The 20,196-nt window shown below is 34.9% G+C and overlaps 1 protein-coding gene across 8 annotated transcripts in view; it reads right to left on the bottom strand.

Moving 5' to 3' along the window:
* Nucleotides 1–3,731: 3,731 nt before the first annotated feature.
* The window catches only part of CEP126 (centrosomal protein 126), a 35,674-nt gene continuing 19,209 nt past the window's right edge, over nt 3,732–20,196 (bottom strand). For 2 of the 8 annotated variants that reach the window (XM_068669934.1, XM_068669964.1), the window contains 6 exons: nt 13,264–15,049; nt 9,737–9,858; nt 9,332–9,419; nt 8,605–8,814; nt 5,830–5,894; nt 3,732–3,946 (listed from right to left, as the gene is read on the bottom strand). In XM_068669934.1, the coding sequence (XP_068526035.1) occupies nt 3,839–3,946; nt 5,830–5,894; nt 8,605–8,814; nt 9,332–9,419; nt 9,737–9,858; nt 13,264–15,049 (2,379 nt within the window). In that variant the 3' untranslated portion in view covers nt 3,732–3,838. Of the gene's footprint in view, nt 3,947–5,825; nt 5,895–8,604; nt 8,815–9,331; nt 9,439–9,736; nt 9,859–13,263; nt 15,050–20,196 lie in introns of those variants that run through there. The other 6 variants (XM_068669941.1, XM_068669951.1, XM_068669958.1 and 3 more) reach the window with 6 other exon arrangements.

Genomic DNA, 20,196 nt, shown 5'->3' with positions numbered 1-20,196 from the left:
TGCTTGTCAACGACACCTTCATCCAGCTCCACTCTGCTGCTGTTTGGGACCTGTTTGGAATATTCTCCCTGGCTGCTGCCTTGTTGTCAGGCTGAAGGCAATCACAGTTGGGTTTGCCTAGGCAGTAGTAGTAGTAGCATTAGTGGTATAGTATTTAGTAGTAGTAGTAAAATATTGTGAATAGTATTAGTGAAATATTATTATATTAGTAAGCAGTTGTGTTAGTGCAATGTTACACCACAAGTAAATATCCCTTACAAATCCACGATTCATGGATGGGCCAATTCAACCAGTGTTGAGCCCAAAGGAACAAATTAGAATAATAAGAAGAGTAAAGCAGCAAATTTCTTTCCAAAAAGAAAAACACGTTTGTTTTCTGTGAAAAGTAGAAGTTTAATTTCAGCAATGCAGAATTAATTTTTGAGCTCCAGCTCCTCTGTATGACTTCATGTGATGTGTTGGACTTCAGATTTTTGCTTAACGCATACTTCACCAAATGGTGAAGGACAGGTACTGAGGATACAAGGTTATTTTTGAAGGAGAGCATTTAGGCTTGTATTGGAAACCATAATTTTTAACCTGTTTTCCATATGTTTTCATACTAAAATTTAATTTTAGAGAGAATATGGACTTTTTTTTTTTTTTTTTTTAAGCAACAAAAATGGTAGGCAGACTGAAGAGTTTTAGGAGGAAGTCTAAGGTACCCAAATTTTAATGTTTGTCTAAACCAATCTTGTTGATTTTAGTGCAGTTAACTTGAAAAATTAAGTTATCTGCTTTATTATTATTTATCATCATCATCATTATTTATTTCTATGTGATTAATAGAAAGATCTGTAGATATCAATCTGAAGAATCCATCAAGTAATGGGAAAAAAAGGGCTCGTTGGCTCTTCCGAAGTGCTCAGAATCCAGCAGCTGCCCCTGGTCTCGCTGCCCTAATGCACATTCCTTACTTCTGAGAATCACACTGTTGAGACACCTAAACAAAAACTATACTTTAATATTGTCAAAGGAGTCAAAGCAATCCAAGAAACAAGGTTATCTTATTTGAGTTGAAGCCTGTAACCCTAAATCAAGTATCCTACTTGAAAATATTTTCCTAGAAACTTAAATGCAGGCACCTGGCTTTGAAAAATCTCACTGTGTAATTACGAGAGGAAGCTGACTCTCTGGCTTTGCTTTTGCCACCTAAACCGATTAATGGGAGAAGAAACCTGGTTAAGCTGGCATTCTGGCTTGCTGACTAGCAAGAGTTGTTTTTGATCCATGGCCTCTGGTATTTGGATTATTTGCTTTCCGTCTCTTAATCTCTGTGGGGAAACTTCCCCTCACTATTTAAATATTAAATCCTCACCATACTGGAATGTTGCAGCATACTGCATACAAACAGAGATGTGAGGGCTGAGTTTTTTCAGTGCAAACCAATCCTGAAGTCAAACTCAGAAGGTCTTTGTTCATTTGCTCTGAAGATACATGGATGTCTTCTGCTGGGTATTTAACATGTATTTGAACACCAAAGACCCTATAAGGGCTAACACACATTGCAATCCTTTAGGCTTGTGGACTGCAGCTATAGCTTCCCCCTACTGGCAGCGGGGACAGGGCAGATGGCAACAGCAATCAGAAGGGGACTCCGAGTTTCTGCAGTTTTGGTGTTTAAGTACAATTTATTTTAACAGGCTCCAGACTGAAGTCAGCCCTTTCAAGTCTATCAGATTTTTTTCCCCAAAGATGTTGCAGTGCCTAGCTAGAGGAGAAAGCTAGCATCCTTTCATTCTTCAAAACATTGTTTTGAGAAAAACAATCTTTCCCTAAACTTCCTTTGTAAAATTTCTGCTGCTATTTGCTACAAACTGTTCTTAATTGTGGCTGATATCACCCACCAGCAGGTAGCCCTAATTTCCTGATAAACTTTCCATTTCTGTGTTGGGTACTTGTTTTCCTTTTGTCTCCGTTTGACAGGTTGGTTCTCTCCTAAGCAACGGCAGCACTAATTAAAGGTACTGGTGTGATGGTCTTTTTAGGATTGTGAATAACAGTTTTAAAAATACTTTTGCCAAATATTTTTTGATTGCTTCTTCTGGGAAGATGTGTTCTATCCAGAGAAGTGCTTATGTCCTTCTGAGTGTGTGTTTCTGTGGTTGCACTAGTAGAGCACTCGGCCCACTCCTGAAATACTCTTCTAAGCTCCCAAACACTCTAACAAAGGCCGGCAATAACACTGTGTAGCATTTAGGCAGCACTGATGGAAATACGAGTGCTTAAGTCCCAAAGCCAACCCCACAATTTTTACTGTGTAGATAATAAAAGGAAAATCAGACATGTAATAGGGAATTATAAATCCAGAGATTTAGTAAATTGCTTTTATTGTTTCTTGAAGATGGTTACCAGCTTAGATTTGTTGACCGGTTCTGTGCATTGTGTATGGCTTCTACAGCTTTTTGCAATATTTATCTACTTTGCACTGAAACAGCAGAGGAAGAGAAAATGAGAGGAGGTTAAAAAGTTACTACTCCTTAAAAATTATCAAATCTCACAGATTTAGGTGTCATGCTAGTTAACTAACAAAAGGTCTTTGCTCTAGAACTGGTGTGGCAATGCAGACAGGTTTATCACCAAGACAAATCTGTTGACATGTTAATAGTCACGCAACAGGTGAACTTAAAATTGAAGGACCAATGTATAATCCGTCAGTCCAAGACTGTCAAAACCAAATTGCCCTCCAAAACAACCACTTACAATGACAACTGCAAGTGCACCAAGCTCTGCAGAAAGACATTTAGTCATGTTCTTGGAATATATATACCCTTATGCAGAATATGTTATTATTTGGCTCCATCTGTCTATCTTAAAGACAGGAATGGAGTCCTCCTCTCCAGGCCTGTTGTCCCCACTTTAGTTGCTTGTAACTCTCCTTATGTGGAGATTGTGTAATGTGGATTACCAAGGTAAAGCTCATGAGGAAAAACAAAAACCACATTTTGCTGTTGAGCTAGCTGAGTGCTTATGGTGTTGTGTTTCTAGAATAATTATTTTAGCCCAAAACTGCCATTGATGTATAAAGGTTTCCCCAATGTGCTTCAGTGAAAGTGCATCTACATACCCTTTGTTGTATTTGTCCTTCCCCAGGAATTTTTCTTTCTAATTTCCTGCCAGTTTCAGCCTGGGTTCCTTCACAGGAGGAGCTGAGGAAGAACTGCTCTTTAAGTGCAAACGTTGAAAAACATTGAGGAAAGCTGGAGAACAGGAACCTCCAACAAATTCAGGAAGAAGCAGTAGAAGTATGAAGGAGAAGCAGAAGACGTATGATACTGGGAGCACAGTCAGCTTCAGTACCATCAGATGTAGCTACTGAATAAGATAGTAATTACTGCAGACAGTCTGCAATAATTTGCAATATAGCCACTGATAATAAAGGAAAAAGATGAAACTCCATGCATTATTTACTGATAATCAAATCACTTTTACAATGTATCATTTACAAATGTAATAGAGTCTATTAGCAAATCCTAAAAAACACAGAAATGGTTTACACATAATCTAAGTAGTGATTTTTTTTTTCTTCACTTTAATTACAGGTACAGGAAATTTACACTACCAATATAAATGCTAAAAATGTGAGGTATTTTCATTGCTTTAATATACAGTGTTTTACAATAAAGTGCATAATAAAATAGACTTAATTATCCTAAAAATGCTTAACAGCCAATTGACATTCATTACTCGAGTTACTGCTTTCATCTTTATTTTATGGCTAATTTTATAGTGTCAAATAATACACACATAAAAAGTACATAATGCTGCAATATACTGGAGCACCTTTTTAAGGAGAATATCAGTATTTCCTGTGGAATTGCAACTGATTGCTAGCTGATGCATTCTGGTACTGCTGGGTGGTTACTGTAGTATTCACCAAAGGGGAGGATATACACTGCTGAACACTCTATAATAAAATGGAGAATAATGAGATGTATATGTGCAAAACCAGAAATGCAATTATGTATAGCATTTAAGAAACATCATTTGATGATATTGATGTGACCTCTTTTCCGTTATATGTGAACAACTGTGCAACTTCATCTGGATTTAGAGGGCACGATGTCATTCATACGAATTACTGAGTGAATACACATGCTTTATTTGATTGCTCTGAAATAAGAAGAGCTGAAGCATGTGGTCCTCTCTGTGAAGTAAAAATTAAGACTTTTCATCTCATCCCATAGCATAAGAATTTAACCTCAGTTTTCTGCTCTTTTTCTGCAGCTGGAAACTTGCACAACAGTTGTTCACTCATCATTGAGAAAAATTCCAAGCTAGTGCCTGAGATCTGGATCTGTATCTACACATACACACTCCTGTTTAAATGATCAAGTATATAACCATATGGAAAAAAAAGCTCTTAAATGCCCATTAGTGAACTTACAGAGACTAGTGTTTTTATTTTATTCATGCAATAAAAATGCTGTAGATGAAGGATTAATGGAAGAAATGTTTGTTCATTCATGATCAGCTGACCAAAAGGACTGACTACTGGATGACAGAAACTTGCATTGGTGGGGAGAGCAGCTATTTTTTTTTTTTTTAAGAAGAATGAGCTATGAAGAAATCCCCAGAGAAACCCACAGGCTCAAAAATGCTATAGTACAAGACAGTTAGATGCAATAAAGGTAATTTTATTGCTACACTAATTGCTGAAAAATAGCATTTTTAAAGTTGTTGTCCATTAGGAATTAAATTCTTAAGATAGGAGACAGAGGAAACAGCACTGAGGTTCCAGGTCACACATACTGAGGCCCACATGAACAGAGATAACATTGTGCTTTACACAATTCCACTTCAAATCTAGGCAACCACGTTGAATTTAGGGGCCTCAAAAATGTTCTTTTTTTTTTTTTTTTTTTTCCTTCTAGTTTCAAACTCAGTAGGTGGCAAATGACTTCTGAGTAAAAAGTATTTTCTATAACATTTTTGTTAGAGAGCTTATAAACGCTAGTTTATCCAGTCAAGTGTATGAAGTATGTGAAGGTAAGTACAAGTACAAAAAGTATATGAAGTATACAGTCATCTGGCTATATTTTTTTCCTAAGTTAATACACATTAATACACACTAGCTTCAAAATATACAAATATACTTTTCCTAACAAATATACATTAAAGGAGGAGATTGATATTACAGAAACATAAATACTAACTTCTGAATTACAAACTGATCATTCAAAATGTAAATTTTGCACATTGTGCACTTATTTCCCTATTCAGTTCTTTATATGGGAGGTGTCATGATTATTTTGTTTCAAACTGACAAGATCTAGAATACATAAACCAAAACATAAACACTTTCTGAAGAAAGGTAATATTTATCACTTACATCTGCAGGTCCAAGTAAGAATTCATTATATTAACAATTATTTTATGCACTACCACACATCATTCTCCCTCTCCTCTCAAAATTATTATGAAATAAATTAATTATGAGTTATATATAGTTCAAATGGATCCTGCTACATTATTATTCCTGAGAAGTTCTTGAAACTTCTTGGACTTTGCAAGTGTCTTCAGATTTCAAAAGGGAAATTGAAGCCAGAGGATAAGGCAGTTGGGTATAAACTCTCACAGCCCGATTACAGTAATGCAAAGTTCATTAATGTATTACTTTTTACATAAATAGAAAGCTGAAAGTCTGGCAAGTCAGTTAAACAGATCGAGGTAAATACTTTCAATTATATTTTTGCTATAAAATAAGCCACTTTGTAGGAAAGTAGGTCAATTTGTAGGAAATAAAGTTGAATAGCAATAAAGCTGAACTTATTTAAATTATATACTTACTAAAGGAGTGATTATCTGTAAGACACCTGAGGCAGATGGGTTTCTGGTAATGGCTTCTTGAACATCTAAAAACAGAATCAAAGTGTATGACAAATGTTATTTAATCCAAATACTAGGATAGAAATATGATTCACAATCAAATATTCAGCACAAAACTTTGTGAAGAGTGTGGAAATGTAGTTTAATAGAACTGTTCTTTTTTCCTTTACTGATATCTGTTGAAGTATATGACATATCTGTATTTTAAAAAAATTCAGCTAGGTATCTGGAAAAAAAAATCTACTGTGTCTATAAAGAAATCTAAATCTTTAGAAAAGTGTGTCAGGTGCTCAAAGCTGGCAACAAAACTTCCAGACAGATTGGTTAGTGACTATCTGTTATTCATTAAACAAACAAACAAACAAAAACAACAACAACAACATAAAACACACCCAAACCTACAGAGTTTCAGGCACTTAACTTGGTAACGTGTGAAAACAAAGCTGAAAAAGGTGGATAAAGATATTTCAAAATGCCATGTACTTATGTGTCATCTAAGTACTTTACTTATAACACTTTACTTACTAACTTAGAGGTACATACTTCCATGTACTTACATGTCATATGTCTACCTGTAAAATTTCACAGCTTCCTATGACCAATTTCCAAAATATTTAAGCAAGCTAAATTTAGAATACATACATATATGTATTATTTTAACTTGCACAGTCATTTGTAATCCATTGACTTCTATACTTTAATATTCCTTATGTTCTTTTCTTAGTTTCCTCAGTTTTCTTTTTCACACTTGGCAAACTTCAGCTTTATTGCTTTCAATTTCTTTGATGAATTTGCTTTTTTTTTTTTTTTTTTTTCAATTTCGCTGTTATTCATACAGCAATTTCTTTTGAATTTTATTGCATTTCTCTTTCCTAATGTATACTTTATTGACCTGAGCACATCATACCAAAACTCCTCTCCTACAAAAGAGAGAATTCTTTACTTCCATTTGCCTTGAAGCAAGAGGAATGAGGTACAGTGTCAGGAAATTTCGAACCACAGCTAGATGGGAGCAAGAATGGGAAGCTGTAGTTACAGAAAGTTTCTAAGAGGTTGAAAAGTTCTTTTATCCTGCTGTTGCAATTTACAGGAAACTGAAACCTTTTCCCTCAAAGTCAAGCAATCCATCATTTGATGTGGAAACATATGGATAGTGTGTTGGAGTTTAATGCCATAAAATAAGTCCCGGTCTGGTATGATTCCAGGCAACACGAACTATCGGGGTAAACTTTGGTAAACTGACCACGAAGTAATGCAGTCCACTAGGAAAGTAAGTAGAACAGTAAAATAAAATCAATGGACTTCAAGAAAACAGACTCTTGTAAACTTGAATAATTGGCAAGTAAAATTTGAAATGAAACAAATCCAAGCAGAAAGGAAAAAACAGCAGAGTTAGAAGTTCCATAAAAAGAAAAAATGACAAGCAGAAGTTATTCCAATATGTGGAAAGCCATGAACAGACCACATGGACCAAGTCACAAGGTCCCCCATTGATTTCCAATACTGTATCATGGAATATCACAAGCCGTAAGGGACATAAGGTCATAAGGATCATCAAATCCAACTCATGGCTCCACAGGAGACTACCTAAAAATTAAACCATATGTCTGAGAATGTTATCTTGGAAAGGATGAAACACACAAAATGCAGAAACTGTAAAACTACTGAGAATTTTTATTAAAGACCTGCATGATTATAGAATCATAGAATCATTTTGGTTGGAAAAGACCCTTAAGATTATCAATTCCAACCATCTGCCTAACACTTCCAATTTCATCACTAAAACATGTCCCTAAGCACCACACCCACATCTCTTAAACAGCTCCAGGCATGGCAATTCCGTCATGTAGGTCAAAGCAAATACTAACCACAAGATACAATAGCAAGAGACTAAAAAGTAAGTTAATTCTACATGTGTGTTAGTTCTAATAGGATGACCAATGAAAGTGTTTAACCACTGGAGAGAAAAAATAGCAAGAACAAGTAGAGACTTTTTCTCAACATTCTTCAACAAAATGTCGATTGTGATCAAATAGCTCATATAAGAAACACTGGCATAAAGGTGGTATACAAAAAGAACAGGTTGTAGAATGCTCAGGTAAGTCTGACACTTTAAGAGTATTTGTGCAAGTGATATTCACACAAACATTCAGATTTGGCTGCAGCAATCTCAGAATTGCATTTGTGATCCTTAAGAATTCATGGAGAAGAGGAACATTTCAAAAGACTAGAATAAAGAAAATGAAAACCTTTTCATTATAAAGGGTTAGATATGTGAAAATATAAAGTATATAATAAAGAGTAATTCTTGACAAAATATAATTGGAAAAAAAAAACAGGACGGATAAGCATCAGAAGAGATTCGTAAGTGAGGCCTGTACTTGTTTAAAGAACAATTTTAAGAAACATCTATTACAAACAACAGCTACTGTTGTTTCTGTTTACTGTTTCTGAAGGGCTGAACTAGTTTCTGAAGGTGTCCTCCAATCATATTTTGATTTTTTTTTTTGACAAAGGAAAAGTCACCATTATTTTAAATTAGTTCTGTTTACTATAAGAAGGTTTAGTGATTTTGATCTACTGTTTGCTACAGTTAGTAAAGAATAATAACAATAAAATAAGAGGAAAAGAGATTTCTATCATGAGATTAATGTTTTTAATCAAACCTAATCCAAGACAACAAAACATAAAGTTACTTAATCACTTGATGAGGATCCTATTTATTATCAAACTTACTTTGTAGCCTTTGATTGAGACGATCAAGAGACTGGAAAATCTTCTCTTCTTCTACTGAAAGTGCACTCATGCCTAGACATGGAGCCCTGTTAAGCAGAAAGGGTTGTCTCGCTGGTTGCATACCTTCCATAGCTGCCAGGATTTCATCTTCTGCAGCTGGTGTACTTGCAAGTTTTTCTGCCATAAGAAACTGAGCAGTGCTTTCTGAAACTGATGAGATTACAGGGGTAAACTCAAGTGAGAAGAGCTCATGACATTTAAATATACTGCTTGCTTTTGTGACTATGGGTCTGTGTTAAATTCACATTTAAAAGATCAAAAAGATGGTAGTCAAGAAGCATGATATGTTAGAAAATGATAAAATTAAGATCACTAATATGTTTACAATGGGGATGACTTGTTCCAGAGCAAGTTCTACTAGTCTTGCAAATATATAATAAACCAATACCTGTCCCTATCATACTGTTATGTATGATACATACAGCTAAATACAAAGAGGAACACAATTAAACTTGACTATTTGTTCTTATGCATAAAGAATAAAAGTTATAAAACCATCAATTTCATAACATATAATGTTGTATTTTACATTTCTGTGAAAAAAAATAGGTCTAGACAACAAACTAGAATCATTGGGGCTAAAAGACACAAGTGATGTTACATAGTGCCTACATTAGGTCACTACTTTATGAATAACAAAGAATTGAAGTGAGATGTGTTACTATACCTTCTTCAGACTTGTAGGTATTATTCATACTTTGTGCTGGATCAAATGCAGATTGAATAGGACTCAGCTGGACAGCACGTAACGAATTCTATCAAAATATTTTAAAACTATTTTAAGTGTAATTTAAGGTTACTGTACTACTTCCTGAACATTTTAATTTATTATTTCATATTACTAAATGTTTCAAGTGCAAAAATGTTAGTGCATACTAATTCAGTAGATGTATTGAAGTTGATTTAATTATTTTCATTAGTAGTGACAGCAAGCTGACTTAGCACATTGATTCAAAGTTGTGACAGAACAACATTTTTGATACACCTGAAATTATTTAAATTTTGAGGAAAAATAAGCTTTTTTTTTTTTTAATAGCATCAAATATTTACCTGTGTATGATGAAATATTTACCTGTGTATGATGAGTAGATGTCTTTTTAGATGCCACAGTTTGGCTTCTCTGTTCTGAAAAAGCTCTGTGTTTATGCTCACAGTTGTCAAAAATCTGTTTTTGTCTTGTAACAGGAACAACACCTTAAATGAGATGCATACAAAAATAAAATAAACACATGTAAAAATATGATAAAGAAAAACTATTAATGGTGAATAAATTTCTCTGTCAAAGTTTAAATGTCTATCTTATAGATGTTTGCATCAGATCTCTCTAGATTATTTTCCTATGGTGAAGAGTGAAACAGGTGCTTCTAAGGCATATTTAGTTTAATCTTAGATAAGACTATAAAATCCAGATGTGGATTATATGCACTGTATAGTATTTTCCCTCAGATAGAGAGGCCTAACTTAGATATTGTACCTCAAATTTATCTCAGTTTTGTCTGGTGTAACAATATATTTTCATAATCAAACCATCAGGTTTCAAAATGAAAATTAAGTTCTACTTTAAAATTCCATGCATGCAATCTGAGGATGCAAATCGCTATTTTCACCTGCAAGTCAGGATCTACATATCCGAGGAGATATATTCTCATTTGTAAATACAGTTATTTGATTTCTTCTTGGGAATATAAATCACCTATTTATTTATGTAATACCATGTAAATTTAATGTACAGCTTTATAAGTAGAAGTTCAGGACAAGGCCAAGGAGTCTTTTAGTGATTTTGACAGAATTTGAGTTCTTTACATGTTATTATAGTGATATTCAACAAAGCAGAATTTTTACTGTTTGCAGAGAAAGAAAAGAATTCATTCATCCTAGAAGAAGGTTTGAAAATAGTCTTTTGGCTTCTCTCACCAGCAGTAATACAGGATACAGGAGCTTTAAAAGGTTGCCATTTAGTTATATGTGAATTATTGTAATGTGACACATGATGCTGAATAGCACCTGAAAAGAAAGAGAAATGTGACTGTGTAATATTGAAATTTGGAAAGAATCAAAGAAGAAACCCTGTCTTATATTAGTAATCACATAACCTTTCTCTGAAAAATAAATTCCAAAGTTACTCTACTGATACATCAACATTTAATTGAATCAGTTTGCAAGATTAGATCTATGTCTAGGAAAGATTCCTTTGGGAAATTTAATACAAAATATAACAAGCAGTAGTGTGTTTAAGGGCATGAGATACTGAGATATGTCTGTTTAACTCCAAGCATGTGAATTAGTCCTGTGTTTATCACACAATCACAGAATTATTTAGGCTGGAAAAGACCTTCAAGATCATCAAGTCCAACCATTAACCTGACCTACTGAATCCCATCACTATACCGTGTCCTGTTCTGTGTCCACGAGGCACAATTTGTCTCAGGCTGAATGTTAAACACATTTTTAAAGCATTTTACTGGCTGAACACCAAAGAAGTTAAAATAATTCTACTATCCAGCAACAGAGGATAGCTTGTGTCAGCCAGACAATACACAATTTCAAGCCTGGGACCCCAGTTAAAGGAAGCCTGGAACCCCAGTTAAAGGACGGTCCTCATTTACGACAATTTTGTTTCTTCAGCGTATTCTCACTTTCTGTAGCACACATTTGGTCACACAGTGCAGATCACATTTTCTCACAGACCTTACTGAGCCCTGTGATAGTGCCACAGCAGATAATTTACTCAAGAACAACACAGTACTCAGTCTCTCTATCAAGCCCTTCAAAACAAAGATCATGGTGATCTATATGCATTTGCAGGCAATAGAACAAATACTAGCCAGCCATTAAGACTTATCTAGAGTATTTAAAATAAAGAAGACTTTCCAAGCACAAAATGTAAGCAGATACTGAGGGCCGCCCACTCCAATTTTAAAATGAGATTGCTCAGCTCTTCCTCTAAAAGAGCTGCAGCTCTATGATACTGGGGCCTGCTCACTTATCTGATGTGCAAATAAGGGTATCAATAGGCAAGTAGCTCTGCTGGAGGCCACGTATGGTAATGGGAGACTTCATTCATTTCCAATGTAAAATCAAATAGGCTAACTTAAATCACACATATCTTAAGCTCATCTGTTTGCCTTTGAACTGGAATGGACAAACAGAAGAAATTTCTCATTTTGTCCACCTCCTTCAGGCCAAGAATAATCATCTAGCTCTGCTCCCATTGTTAAAACTATGAATTTAGACTAGATAAAATAAGAAACTTTTTTTTTTTTTTTTTTTTTTTCAAGTTACTAGAATGTCTTATTTTGCTAGAAAATCTCTTTGAGCTACATGGCTGATGACAGCTCAGTCAGCAGGTTGGAGCGCTGTGTGTACCTGCAACACGGCTTGGTTTCAGGAGTTCTGTTTCTAGCTGTAGCCCTCAAGAGAAAGCAAATCAGCATATAATATAGAAAGTACCAGCAGAAGGATGCCGTCACTGCCTGAAAGTACAGCATATAGCTGGGTTGCAGAGGAGAAAAAAGCTAAATCAAAAAGTATGAAACATTTTGAAATGTAAACCCCATAAAGTTTATTCTCCCCAAATTTCTTACACATCTTTTCTCTTACCTTACCAAACACCCTCTGCATCATATTGCTCCTAAGGTTATTTTCTAATAAATTGCAAGAAATTTCTGAAAAATCCCTGAGATTTCTTAAAATTTAAAAATTTGTATCTTAAAGATCTTTACAAATCAGACATTTTGAAGAACAGCAAATTTGTCTAGTAGAAGTTTAAAATTGTTTAAATTTTTTTTTGAGTATTAATTGTATTAATGAGACTAAGACTTAATAATTTTAGGCATTGGCAGTGTCAGCATTTTAAAAACATGGTAGATCTACATTTCTTTCACTTTCAGGTGGCAGTGACTTGGATAACAAGCTATGACTCCCAGTTACCTTGTAAAAATTGCTCATATAAACTCACTTCCTCCTATATCATTATTTAGACCACCTGTCACATCTGCTCATTAGTCAGGTATATAATCTCAGGGAAAGCACTTCCTTTTCATTTAATATTGTAGAGAGCTTATAAAAATGGGGATCCGCATTTGAGAGGCCTCTGGGCACCACTAGAATAGAAATGATAATCACAACTGCTGAAAACTTGTTAAAACCAAGTATTGTGTGAATGGATGAAAGGCTGAAGGTTTTAACTGAAAACAAATTTGTGATGTAATTTAAAAGTACATTCTAATGAATGTCCCCCACCCCAAAAGCCCAGACATATGACTCTAAACCACAAGCAGAGTCCTTTAGAGCTAGGGCAGCATGCACTCCTTTCCATGCACATCCTGTTTTGTCAGCTGTTGGGATATGATCAGGATGTAATCCATTTTCTGCATTAACAGATCTTCTTTCAGTGCAGGTTACTGAATGATCTTGACCGGCACTTGTCTGACCACTATTTACAGAATAAGTATTTTTTTGCCAAAGGTTCGTATCTGGACATGCTGCAGCAAGGTGTGGCCAAGTCAGAACTACAGGTAATGCTCTCTCTGTGTGCTCTAGTTCTCCTAGTTAAAGCTTGATCTGCTAACAAAACATGCCTTTCATTGAAATAATTACCATTTCTAGTGGCAGATTGAAGACCAGAGGAAGGCCGTGGCTGAAACCCCAGGCTGACCATTGTTTTGCCACTTGTGTTTCCTGTTGTAGGTGCGGATGGTGGATGAGGTACCAACACCCTGCCTCGAGCTGCTGGAACTGTGTTGGCTTCAGAAGCCGACTGTGGTTGGACCAGAGTGCCTCTTCCGTTCTTCAGCATAGAACCCGGCTGGGTTCCTATGGGTCTTGGTCTTCTGGTTATTTTTGGCTTATTTTTGTGTTGATTACCTTCATGAATTTTAGATTTGTTATTACATTCCGGGGGTTTGCTTTCTTCATCTTTTGATATCATCCAAGCTTTTTTAGCAAAAGAGGATCCAGTAGACATAAACGTATTCGGAGACATGCATTCTTTATTTGTTGTTCCAGAATTAACATTTGGGTTTGATATATGAGAATTTTCCTGGTGATTTCTTGTGAACCTGGTGTTTGAAGGGTGAACAACCATACTTAAATTAGTCCAAGGAGAATCACTTGCATTTTGAAGACATTGCAGCTGTGCAGAAGATATTTCACTGGTATTTTTTTCATAGTGTTTTTCATTATTTTCCATTATTATCTTGTTAATCTGATCACACCATCTTATTTTCCTATTGTTTTTTTCATTTTCTGCACTTTTCTTTTTCATTTTTGCCAGTTCCACACTGTCTCTGATAGAAGACACAGGTCGAGTTCCAAAACTGATCCCATGGTTCATAACCACAGCTTTGAAATGACTGGGTTCATATTTAGATTCCTTCTTTAAGATACTTCTGAATAGTTTTGCTCTTTTTCTGTCATAAATATTGTTTTTCAGGGTTTTGTGCTCTGCAGGGATGCCAAAACTGAATTCTGTATCAGACACCAGTGACATAGTTTCAGCCACATTTGCCTTTTCTTTCTCCTTGTTATTCTGTTGCTTAATATTGCACAGAACCGAAGCATCATGAAATAAAGATGATCCTTGGTCAAGGTCATCAACACATCTAATGCTTTCTCCTTTTGTTTCAATCACTTTTCCCAAAGTATTTTTAAAAAAATCTTTACTAATGTTTTTGTCCTTTGGCAACGTATCAGCTGTGCTGGGAACGCCAGTGGAACACCTCTGATTAGGAAATAAGATTCCAGATGTTGCAATAGGTTCACTGAAGGTTTGCACAGATTTACTTCTATTTTGTGGGGTCATTTTAAAGCTCTGTTCTTGCATCAGATCCTGAATTCTTTCTCCTGGAATAGAATCAGGGCTGGCCCAGGCTTTGCAAGGACTGAAAGCAGGATGACCAGTGGCCAATGTGCTGGCCGTTCCAGAAGATGGATTCTTTCTTTCTTCTTTTATATTTTTCAGAAAAGTAAATGCTTTATTTACAGAGCTTTCTTGATTACCAGAAGTAAAGAACTCTACAGCATTTTCTTCAGATCTGTGAGAAACAGATAACTTCTCTTCTAAACTATTTACGTCTTCAGCAAGAGTTAGAAAATTATGTTTAGCTAAAAGATCATGAACAGGTAAGTTGTTGTGGCTGTTTTGGGAATCTAAATTTCTCTGACAATTATTTAGATGTATGTTTTTAGAAGTGTTTTCATTTGTATAAATCAAATCATTGCTCCTGGTCTGTGATTTTCCAGGATTATACTGGGCACAGTCACATTGCATAGTCAAAGGTGATTCACTTGGTGGTCTGCAAGTTCCATTTTGTTCCCCAGCCTCAAGACTGTCAAGACTTGATAAACTTCCTGAATCATCTGTTTTCTCAACTTCTTGAAAATTCTGAAATAGACATAAAACCAGACTGTTAAGTTTATCAGATTTTTTTTTTCTTCACTGATACTAGTTTTTCATTTTAACACTACAGCTTAGGCTAAAATACAATCAATATTGGGCCCAATGTTTTTGTGACTTGGGGTCATAGCATTATTAATGTTTTCATCAAGTCAAAATTTACCTGTGTTTAATTGCAAAAGAAAATGATCTGCTTTTGGGATCAAACTCAGAGGAAAGAACTGTGATTCTTGTACTCTAACATGAAATGGAGTTTACAAAACAAAAGAGAATCCATGAAAATGCAGATTCAATATTAATTCTTCTCCAAACTAGAATTATTCCACAACACTAGACCAAATATGTTTGTTTGTTTGTTTCATACAGAGCTCCACAAGTAAGGCACATTTAAATGTCATGGCAAATGCGACAGCTGTCATACTCACACTCCTTAACTCTCTCTTCTCATCTTTCAGAAAGTGGAAAATATAATTTGCTTGATCAGGGGATTCCATGCCCTCCCCCAACCATTGCATTATGATTATTCATCATAATGCAATGATGAATAAGAGCAACAGGCACCATCCAAATTGCCAGTGGGCTGACTTTATGTGCTACGCAGGTATTTTCTTCACTAATACTTCTCCATCTAGACACTCAGATGCCTGACATGGTTGAAAATACATATTTTATTAAGTACAAGATTTGAAAACGCACATAAATGTCAAGGAATACATGCCTATTATCTGCTTTCACATTCCTGTATTCTTCTCTCTACGTGCTATTAAATCCACTTCCATATAACTGAGCTGCTAAATTTTACTCTATGCATTGGAGAAAATTGTGATGAAAAACTAAGGGGAACTGCCTTAGGCATAAAGCAATGCCATTTTTTTGGCTTTAAAAGAGAAAGGTTTCAAGTGGCAAAATCTGTTCACCTAGGTGAGTTATTATGCATCCCTCTGGAAATTAGAATAGAATTAGCATTTTGAAAACTTAACAAAGTGTGCATAAAATTAGAGAATGAGAACATATTTTTGTAGTAAAACTGTTTATTCTAACAAAAAAATACCATAATATTGCATAGTTTATAGCTGTACAAATATTTTAAATTGCAAAATAAAAATCTGAGTGGGTCCTGAAAGACTTTTTATGATTGAATTAAACCTTATCTTGCCCTAAATGTTGAGAGGTTGGTACAGTCTTCTATTATAGTTATGATCTGAGATAAAGAAACTAAATACAAGAACAAAGAACCAAGTGTAGAGAAAGATCCCTTTAGGGAACGTTTTAAAATTAAAGCTATACAAACTGGTGTCTTTCTAATAGAAAAGAATAAATAATGCATTTTTAGTTATTTATTAACCTTATGTTTGGCTAAATTGTATTGTTAACCTCTGCTTGAACTTAACCAAACAAGGAAAAAGCATATGCTTGTAGGTTTCTGTACCAGGCCAAATTTAAGAACTAACTCTGAAATTTTCAAACGGGAAAAGCAAAACAAATCAAAGCAAACCATCAATAAAAAGAAAGCAGAGGTGTCTGGCTTACTTCTTGTCTGAACTGGAGACTGCACCTGTATGGCTAAACATGCACTTCTAAAATGACTAGGTTAAATATAGGGGAAAAAAATGTAATGGTTGACTTAATAAAACAACCCTGCTTCTATAGCAGGTTAGCTTAAAACTGCTTTATAGAATGCAAGAAAAGCTGCAACTTTTAAAAATTAAAATCAAAACAATTCAAATATTTTTGGTTCAGAAGTTGAAAACAGATTTAATCCCACATTATATGTAATGTTACTGTCCTGGTACAACAGAACCTCATGGGGACAAAAGATTTCAGGTGAGGCAACCTCCAGAAATAAGTTTGAAACGAAAGAATAAAGGTGTCCTCATTTAAATGCACAATCACTTTTACTTAGTTCATGCAAATTTAGCTCACATACATTTATTTTGTTGTAGCATGCAATTTAATCATTTCACACATGAAGGCTGCTTATCATTCTCATTAAATATTTACATGTTTTATTTTGCCTTTCTAGTGGATTTTGTAATGGAAGTGAATGTCACATTTTCTTCTAAAAATGCATAAAGAGTACTATGCATAAAGACCTCAAAAAGCATTCAGCAATTATTCATTCCTTTAGTGGTCAATAGTGTCAGGGAAATAAACCTGGATATCCCAATCATTCGTTTTGATCTTTGGGAATATTATAGGGTGAAAAGGCAGAAAAATGTTCATAGAGTGTATTATGCCTTTATTTTCTAGATTTGTATATCTTTTCTCTTACATAAATACAATTTATTGTATTGCCTGTTGCCTTCATTTTCTTATGTCCCTAATACACAAAGTTTAAACCCAGCCTGTCCACATACTTGGTACTTTGGGAGAGGGAATATTTCTGAGGAGTTAAAGAGGTTGCTTACATGTCTTAAGACTTAGAACAGCTGTGTTAAGCCATTTCATTTCAGCAAAGCACTCAAACAAAGAGAAAACATAAGCCTAAGAAACCTTTCATGAGGCAAATGAAAGAATAACATTGCAATAAGTATAATATTAAGAGAACCCGACAAGTGAATTTTCTGCCAACGGACTCTGTCAGAGCTCCATTACACCGAAGAGCTGCCATATATGTATTTGACATTTTCTGCAGAAGTGCTGACTGTTCACAGTTCCAAGAAATGAATGAGAACACTCTTCTGAAGACAAATGCTGTAAAAATGCTACCTGTTCTGAAAACCCAGGCTCCTGTCTTCTCACATTATTTGCTAATTTTGAGAATTTTGATTTTGATTTTTAGTTTATTTATAGGAGTTCTTTGTGTGTTATATGCAAACAATGCTCTCTCTCACTTTTGTTGTGGAGTAAAAGACACCGATGTTCATAAAGACACAAGGCTACCTTTCAAAGCCAGTGAGGTACCTAAACACTTTTACTGGTCTTGAGTTCACCACCTTTGGAATGGAAATGTCCATTAGAAAACTTGCAAACTATTGTCTATGCATGCTTGGTAAACACATACAATTCAGGCACTATACAATGCTGATTTCTCAGATGATTTGGGCCAAGCCAAGAAAGCAAATCCTATTGAGGCAGGATTTTAGTTCCTCTGTTAGACAACAGATCCAGAACATTCTACCGAACCCACCAAAGAAGCTATGAAGGTGTCCCTTGTCTTTCTTAGATGTTTCCTATTTCCTACCTGCTTTTTTTTTTTCTTTTGATTTATAAGAACATACATCTACTACATCCACCTTCCCCTAAAAACCTACTGAATGTAAAGCTGACATTCATATGCTTTTCTTGCCACTATTTGAAAGCATAATTAAGTTGGCTGTTACAAGATCTGTGAGTTTCCTGGGTCCCAGATGTTCTCTACCTGTTCCTGTCCGAATTCTGAGAATCTGGATTAATGCTTGGTTTCCCAGTTGGTGAGCCATACTTCTTTACAGAGATGTGCCAGTATCAGGCATTAACTGCACAGCAAAGATCAAGCTGCAAAATCCTACAGAAGCACTGCTGGGGATTGATAAGAATTAATACTGCATAAAATTGAAAGAGGTGACTACGTTTCTGTTCCCCAGCCACCATGAGCCTACTAGGACAGAAGAGGAATACTTGAAGAAAAATAGTTAAATTTTATTTTGCTTTCCACTTCACAAAAAGAGGTTTATCTCTTAAAACAAAACAAAATACAGCTCTGACATCTTCAAAGGGCAGAATTACTCCAGACAGAGATACTTTAATCTTGGTGAGAAAGCTATAGATTTCCCAACTTCCCCTTGAGACATTGGTATATACTCTCTCTGACAAGACCAAGTTATCATAATATAAAACTCTGGCAGATCAGTATGCAGAAACTTTATTATTTTCCATTCCCTTTCTGCAAGCAAACATTTTATTATTACCATAACCACAGTAAATAATCAGATCATATACTGTTTTTTTCCTCTTTTCCTTCCCTTTAGCTGCATTTATGAACATTTTATTCTGTTCCAATAAAACAAGTCACTTCAAAAACAGCTCTGAAGAAATGGAGAAATAACCTAGTGCATAGCTATATATTAGTTATTTCATATATACATACATATTTATATGGATGTATGTTTATGAATATAAAAACAAAAATGGAAGCATGGTAATATGTATGTGAGTTCTTATGAAAAAGTATATGCTTATAAGGGAGGAACAGGTATGCAGATGACAGTTCTCAATTTCCTTTTTTCTGTGCTTTGTGACCAATGTTGTATATGTAACAACTGTTATATTTTCACAAGTCTTATTAACATATTCATCCACCTGTAAAATAAAATCTTTTGTACTGTCAATGCTGTTTCTGCTTCAATTCTATATGATCTTCTGTGAAAGTGGGGCTTTGAATTGACGCAAAGTGCTATTCAAATAAATGAACATACAGATTGTCAGACACAAGGTTTGTAATGTCATTTTCTACAGCACAGTCTTGGAATAAAATGCTAATTTACTTTAAAAAAGACTACTCTGAGGAATACATAATGAAAGCAAGTCTGAGTATTAAAATAAGGAAAATAAATTAGTCTGGAGATAAATTTCAATGTGATTAGTAACCTTTATAGCAAATGTGAAGTTGCTTTGGATTAGTGAAATAATGTGGATGATAATGGTATGTTGCAATACTGGTTGAAAGCCAACAAAAGCTGAGGCTCCCTGATCTTGCTAAAAGGAAAAGCAGTAAGGAAATCACTTGAGTTTATCATAAAATTCAAGTGATCAACATAAAAGATGTTAACATTCACAGTTAAAAGTCAAAGATGACCAGATTTTTTTTTGGTTTACGGTGACCACAGAAATGCATTTCCAGTCTCTGAATGGTCTTCTCAAAATCAAATCTGAATTCAGTTCAAATCCCATTTTATTTTATGCCCTCCCCTTAGAAATCTGTTTTCCCAATAACTAGCCCTGACCATTCTAAAATTTCTTGACTCCTGGGAGAGATTTCATATACTGGCACTCCTTTTTTCCATGCTGGTCTCATTTGTGCCTCTGAAGGGCTAGAATGATACAATGCATTCTGCAAAAGGAACCTTTGTTTAACTCATTCCAGTCATAATAGGAATGCACTTGAAAATTAATTCAGTTTTTCTGCAAGATACCTGACACATTTCCATTTCATA

Source organism: Anas acuta, chromosome 1, assembly GCF_963932015.1.
Source record: "Anas acuta chromosome 1, bAnaAcu1.1, whole genome shotgun sequence".
In the NCBI taxonomy this organism is placed as follows: domain Eukaryota; kingdom Metazoa; phylum Chordata; class Aves; order Anseriformes; family Anatidae; genus Anas; species Anas acuta.
The sequence above is the reverse complement of the archived record's forward strand: the minus strand, read 5'-3'. Positions and strand labels throughout refer to the sequence as shown.